At 40.7% G+C, this 7,151-nt stretch overlaps 1 protein-coding gene across 5 annotated transcripts in view; it reads right to left on the reverse strand.

The window, feature by feature from the left end:
- Positions 1 to 264: 264 nt before the first annotated feature.
- Positions 265 to 7,151, reverse strand: part of ets1 (v-ets avian erythroblastosis virus E26 oncogene homolog 1) — a 41,289-nt gene continuing 34,402 nt past the window's right edge. For all 5 annotated transcript variants that reach the window (XM_048265099.1, XM_048265100.1, XM_048265098.1 and 2 more), the window contains 2 exons: positions 3,933 to 4,051; positions 265 to 3,515 (listed from right to left, as the gene is read on the reverse strand). In XM_048265099.1, the coding sequence (XP_048121056.1) occupies positions 3,300 to 3,515; positions 3,933 to 4,051 (335 nt within the window). In that variant the 3' untranslated portion in view covers positions 265 to 3,299. The remainder of the gene's footprint in view (positions 3,516 to 3,932; positions 4,052 to 7,151) is intronic.

Here is a 7,151-nt window from a genome sequence, read left to right on the forward strand (position 1 = left end):
GAGTGAACCCTAGGCGTGTCCCGGGCTGCCCCATCAGTTAAAACTGAATGAATATGCTCGAGCTTGTGGCATGTTATCAGGTGACGGGTGCACTGAGAAAATTTTCTAGAGATCTTTGTTCATAAAAAGCCTTACGGCCATATTTCAAATGGCAGTAGAAGCTTCTAGAGCCTATGAATTCAGAGTAATATATTATTGCCGAGGTATGTAGGAGTGGTGTGTGGCAGGTGTAAGTGAGCAATAAATGAGACGCAATCACAAAAGTCTTTTTTACATATATTTTATAACATAACAATTTGAAGTACAATAGAAGCTACAGTTTATAAAACTTTCCAGCAGAACATAATGATGGGCCAGCATCAGCCTTTCTCTCTTAAACAACTGTATATAAGCAGACAGGTCTTCAAATTTCATATATTTTTTGTATAAAAAAGGAAAAAAAAACATCGCTACATTTTGTCCTGTGCTACCTTTATTTCCCATGAAAGCACCAGCTGTCTGCATCTCATATTTCAAAGTTATAAAATATAAATTATTGAAAAATATTCAAATGTTTGTGAACTAAAATACATTAAAATTTTCATTTAACAAAAAATACAGAAACACTATAAAATATACAAAAAAACAAACAAAACAAAAAAAACGCTTTCCTTATCAATATCAGTTATATACTTCTATTTTGAAGTACTCTGGTACATAGATTTTTGCCAAAATGTCATTGTTATTGATATACCTTCTTTATCATTACAGATGCATATCCTTTTATATCATATGCATATGCTTATATCGTATGCATACAAAAAACAAACGACAAACCGCTCAACACTGTAACCGGCTGAATGAGAACAATTCTTCACTTGAGCTTGTGATAAGGACTCTTCCCTGTCATAAAACTTCAACTAACACAACAGAATACAAAGAATAAAAAAAAAATCCTGAATCTTATACCAATTACTTTGATAAGTAATGCAAACGTAAGGATAGGATGATATTGTCTACACGCATCATGACCCTTACATGAGGAACGACAGGCACTGTACTTCCACAGAGGAGGGTGGTCCGAGCTCTATGTGAACACAAAATAGAACGGACGCTGTGGAATGGATAAAGTAAAACACAAAGCGGTTGGTCCCCTGGCTTCCATTCTCCAAAGGGGAAGATGAGCCTGATGCTTAACACTCTCAGACCTCACATGGGTTGGTTATTATTTCTGCTTTGTCGATTGTTTATTTGTTTCATCTAGATATTTTAATAAAGGGTTATGAAATACAATCTGTACAAACAGACAGTTTGGAGAGCTATTCTAATCAGGATGAGTAACATTCAGCTACTGTAAACAATAACATTTGTTTTTTAAGATGAAATTTCTTGACTTTGGCTTGCCCCATAAGGCCAGTGTACTGTGCTCTTCCCACATTGGAGCGCAATCAAAAATGGCAGCACTTCAGTGGGAAAAACAAAACAAAACAATCACCGTAATAAACACAACGATGGCAGTCACAATTACTTATTTTCTATTACACAAAAATACAGAACATACTGGAAGTTCATAGGACTTTTCAATAACAGAACTGAACTGAATCAGAAAACATTTTAATGCCTGCGAGCTGCCACTGCTTCTAGTGCCCTCCTTTATCCAATAAGAGTCTCCAACTTCGAAGGAAAGAGGGGAAAGGAAACTAGAAGCCAAAAGAGAAACTGTGCATTTTGACTCATTACCAGTGCATTAGCAGAAGCCTTTCACAAAGTGTACCAATGATTTAGTCATTGCAGTTGCACAGAGATTTCCATAACAAGAGCTTGCCATCTCAATATCAGACATTATGACATATTCTAGAACTCCCTGTTCTCTTACTTGGTCACAACACCAAACTGTTACCAAATCTATGAATTCTTTCTTCACTCACCAAGGCTTCCCCACTCTCAATACCAAACACCCACTCAGAACTTTTCAACTTACTTTCCTTTACTTTCCAATGACAAAGCGTCAGATCCAATAGCCAAGGTTTTCATTCAGTTTCATTAGTAGAATCTCGTTCTTGATCTTGCTATACCTCCCTATCTTTCTCTCTGAGTTTCAATGATTGATATGGATCATTTTCTTTTCTAAGTGACTCTTCTAGTATCACCATCACAATCACATGTACATTTCTCTCCATGTGGACTAGACTAATATTAGCTCTGAGAATGGCATATTAAATACTGTCTGCTACTTTGAGGCAACGCAGACTAAAACAAAGTCGGGCAATGATGTCTTCTGCACCCGTAACAAAAGGACGCGCTTGGCTGCGATAGTGCGACTGGTGGTTGAGTGTGCACATCTGCAGTGTCTGGATGAGTTATAGCTGTACTTGTTTGCTGCGAAGTGGCAGGCGTCTGTGTGAGCGCGAGCGCTGGCAGTCACCGTTGAAAAGCAACGGCCACTTTCAGTTGTGTCAACAACTCTTCTCTCGGTTTGAGTAAAGCTAACGGGCTCAGAGACGAATGAGCGAGACGCGAGTCTGTCACCATCCCAATACCATTTCTGCTTAGCGCCTCACTTAAAAGAAACTCAAAATCTCTACCTATGACAGAAAAAAAAACATTTGATTTCTGAATACCTTCATTTTTCTGGAAAGTTACATAAGCAATGTAACAACCCTCAAGGGGAAAAAATCTAAAAAAAAGATGTACATTAAAATAATACTGGCACAAACAGCTGAAATTAAGTGAAACAACTGAAATAAAGCAAACACATATTTTGGTCCATATGTTAAAACTCATACCATTGCCTCCCATGATTAGGACGGCTAAGACAGTGTGTGTAAGGTAATATAATACATAATTCTCAAAACTTCTCAATTTTGGCCACATATTTATAATAGGAACACGTGCCCTGTCCATGCAGTGTCTGATGAGAATTAAACCATCTCACTTTTATGGCCCCATGCCATCCTGTTGACTGCTTTCTGCTACCTGAGTGAGAGGTAAGCTGTACAAGTGGTAGAATCCAGCATCTGTACAGATTTCTATCCTTCCACCCCAGAGACGCATAAGAGACATAACATAAGACACATTGTCTCTCGATGCAACAGTATGAACTTTGGTGCACTTTTTATCTTCTTGAGGCCTGCTTTTTTCTAAAAATATATCTGAGCAGAACTCAAAACAAAAAAAACGAACTTTTTTTCTTTAAACCACAAAGATGAGTTTAGTCAGACTGTGATTGGAAAATACCGGACACGTTCTGCCCGATGGGGTGGTGGAATTAGTGAGCGATTACTTCTCTGGTCCCAGGTTGTCTTCGCTTGTTTCCCCCTTCACTCGTCATTGTCGGGCTTAACGTCCAACATGGCGTGTAGCTCCTCGGGCGTGTAGCCGAGCAGGCTTTTCAAGTCACAAACGAAGCGGTAGACGTAACGTTTTCCCGACGTCTTGTGGATGATGTTCTTGTCGTAGTAGTAGCGTAGGCCTCGACTCAACTTCTCGTAGTTCATCTTGGGCTTGTTTTTCCTCTTTCCCCACCTGCGCGCCACCTGTGTGTGTGTGTGTGGGGGGGGTATACTCAGTCACTCATTGAATTTAGAGCTCCACTTCACCCACACACCTCTGGTGCCGTGATGGCTTTTGAGGCTAGTATAAACAAAGGCTCTTGCTCTTTATACAGTATGCCAAGATATACAGCATGTGGATGCTTTAAATGTCACGTCTAAGAGTGTCATGACTTTGCTTAGATAACCACAACCAAACGTCTATATGAATATGGCATTCTTCATGCAGTTATAACTTTGTTATGTAATATTGTTCATTGCATGTTATTGTGTTATATTGTTATATGTTAGATTGTGTCATGTTATATATTATTGTTTTCATTATTATTGTTTGCATTATTATTTATTATTATTATTCATATGTAGTGTATTTTGTTGTTCAATGTATCTGTATGCTCTCACCTCATCTGGGTCAGAGAGCTTGAACTCCCAGCCATCTCCCGTCCAGCTGATGAAGGACTGGCAAGACTTATCGGTCAGGAGCTCCAGGAGAAACTGCCACAGCTGTATGGGTCCACTGCCTGCAAACGGAGCCCAGAGACAAACACACAGCGGCTTAGTGACCGAGTAAGAGGAAACCCAGGAGATTCCCCCTACACCATTATAGCCAAGATACCAAAATGCGTTCAGAGACTCGTGGAATCCAAAAACACCATGTTTCTCATGTTCTCATGGTTTTCCTCGGAGGGCCGTCTCATATCAACTATTCATCAATCACAAACACACACACACACACACACACACACACACACACACACACACACACACACACACACACATGCACACACAGAGGCATTGTGTGATTAGCTACACGGAACAAGGCCCATTTAAACACAAAGCTCCTTTTGACCAGCCCGCCCTGTTATGTGTGTGTGTTTGAGTGTGTGTGTGTGTGTGTGTGTGTGTGTGTGTGTGTGTGTGTGTGTGTGTGTGTGTGTGTGTGTGTGTGTGTCTGTCTGTCTGTCTGTCTTTCTGTATGTGTCTGCACAGTGTGTTGGGCAGCGCTGCCTTGCCTGTGTGTGAATTCCACACTGCTGAGCTCACACTCAGGCCAGCCTCCCCAGGGCAAAAGATAAGGGCCCTGACTACAGGGAGCTGTGCTAGTGTGTGAGTGTGCGTGTGTGGGGGTGGGTGAGAGGGAGGAGGAGGAGGAAGGCTGGTCCTTAGTGGCTATGTGTGCCACAGTGGAGCCAGTGCCAAGGTTCACATGCCCCCCACCCCACCCCAACGCCACACTGAAAATCACATCACAGTAGAAAACTGCTTTTGGTCTAACACTGAACGGAACAAAAGGAGCTGAATGAATGAAACAATGAAGCTGTATATAAATCACTTCACTTCCAATAACAGATTTTAATGCCACACATGCTATCTGATTTTGATCAGTAGTTTTGTATGATATTATCTTTTTTTCTAAGAAGCTCAGTTTTTCTATGTTTGACAAATATACCCTTTCAAGGTGGTTTCAAGTATTCACAAGAACACTTTCGTTTTTGGTTGCTTACTTTTACGTTTTGACTTGGGTTGAGGGTAAGGTGAATAACCTTGCCTGGAAAGCACCTGTGAGTGTATGACACCGAGCTGGCAACAAAACCAAAAAAAGGTTTAGAACTGTGCTCTCTGGGGGTGCAGCTGTAGTTGTCACCCTGGCGGAACCTCAGCAAGAGATCACACCATTATTTTTAAACCGAGGCATGCTCTGGACTATCACAATCTCACAGTTTGTTTTGCTTGTTTGCATGTTTGTTTGTTTTGCTTGTTTGTTTTGCTTGTTTGTTTGATCATTAGTTTGTTCGCTTTGTTCTCCCTGGTTGCTCCAATACCCCAAAAAACTGGAACTCTTTCCACAAAATCTCTATTTTGCACTTTAAGAAGAGTTAAAAACTGTGACGAGAAGACTGCGTTCTCCAGTGCACACAACACTCTATCCAAAGCTCTGCTCATGCACCTCAGGGAAGGCGGAGGAGACGTCGACTTTGTGGTTGCACTGCTCTCCATAACTTGTTACTTGGCTTGTGAAGAGTTGTGACAGAAAGGTGCTTCGAAACCTCAGTGCGAACGCAGCCCTTGGCTTATCTCTCACCTCATCTATCAGACCACATTATCTGAAGAATCATCAGGCCAACTGTGAACCTGCAGTAACACCTCAGCCTTCTCTCTGATAAACAAGCCCTGAATGTTCCAAAGCAAACAAGTTTTTTTTTTCATTTTTAATCTTGCTTTCCTCACCTCAAGTACAGACACACACACACACACACACACACACACACACACACACACACACACACACACACACACACACACACACACACACACACAAAACATAACACATATTCAAACCTAAGGCAGACCAAGTACGTGCATACGGTGTATTCATGCACAACGACTTGAATATTCATGTACACAAAGAGAGAGAGAAAACTGACAGAGTATGGTGTCCGACAAACACAGAAACTCTCCTCAAACAAGCTTCTTTGTGTTCACACTTTTTCTTTAGTCCCTGAGTAAGCATTGGGCTTCATTCACTCCAATGCAGAAGTATCAGTGCAGTTCTCAATAGTTATAGTTCTCAATAGCAAGGCTTTCATAGACAGTCATAGTGATGTTACCAGATACACATACAGATACTCAGAGAATGTGTAGAAGACAAACACATTCCACATCCGAACACCCACCGAAGCACATCCACTACATTTACTAAAGAAAGACCAAGGGCGAACATGCGCTTCTTATATCAAAGAGGTTATGGCACACCTCATAATTTTAGGTTTCATTTGCAAATTAAAGATTTTGAAGATTAAAGTTTTGAAGATTACAAACAAAACTGTCTATAAAGCATCTATATGCTATTTATTCTATGACACATACTAAGAAAAAAAAAGACTACAGACATATGATTAAAAAAATACGAAGAGTATGATACAGGCATCCACGGTGGAACATCTAAAAGACCCCAAAATAGCACACTCTATGTAGCTAGAGCAGATGCACGGCTCTGTTTGTCTCGCCTACCCACTCGTTTTTGACAAACCAAAACAAGCTTGGGTTCGAGAAAAGAGCTCCTCTGAGATGGAGTGATAGCGCTTGTCTGGAGTTAAGTGCTGGTGCCTTTTCATGTTACTCTAAGGTTGCCAAGACGACCTAAAAAAAAAATAGGTCGAGATGAAGGCCACAGATATAAAAACGTCAATCGCTCCAGAGAGTGTGGCAAAGTGTGGCTAGAAAGGACTGAAGTGCACGTTGCTTGTTGCGTTCAGCTCTCACATCTCAACAGCACGCTGACTGTGGTGAGATTTGTCGAAAGAAAGGTGACCAGTTTGTGTAATTGTCCCGCCGAGGTGCAGATATAATTGGCTCGACTTCTGGAACTTCATAAGAATGTTTTGAAGGAGAATGGTGCTGCACACAGACATAGCTTAAACTGGTGCAGAAAGGCAAGCCAACAATACTACAGCTTACAATACTACCCTGCAGCTCATGTGATACTCAAATGCTCATTTGATACTCAAACATTTTGTTGAGTGTTTAAGGTAATTTAAACTGTTTGTACAGTTGGTTTAAGTTTATAAATGTTAAGACAAATTAACACATTAACCTCCAAATTAATATGTTGAGTGAGTA

Source organism: Alosa alosa, chromosome 15 (assembly GCF_017589495.1).
Source record: "Alosa alosa isolate M-15738 ecotype Scorff River chromosome 15, AALO_Geno_1.1, whole genome shotgun sequence".
NCBI lineage: Eukaryota > Metazoa > Chordata > Actinopteri > Clupeiformes > Clupeidae > Alosa > Alosa alosa.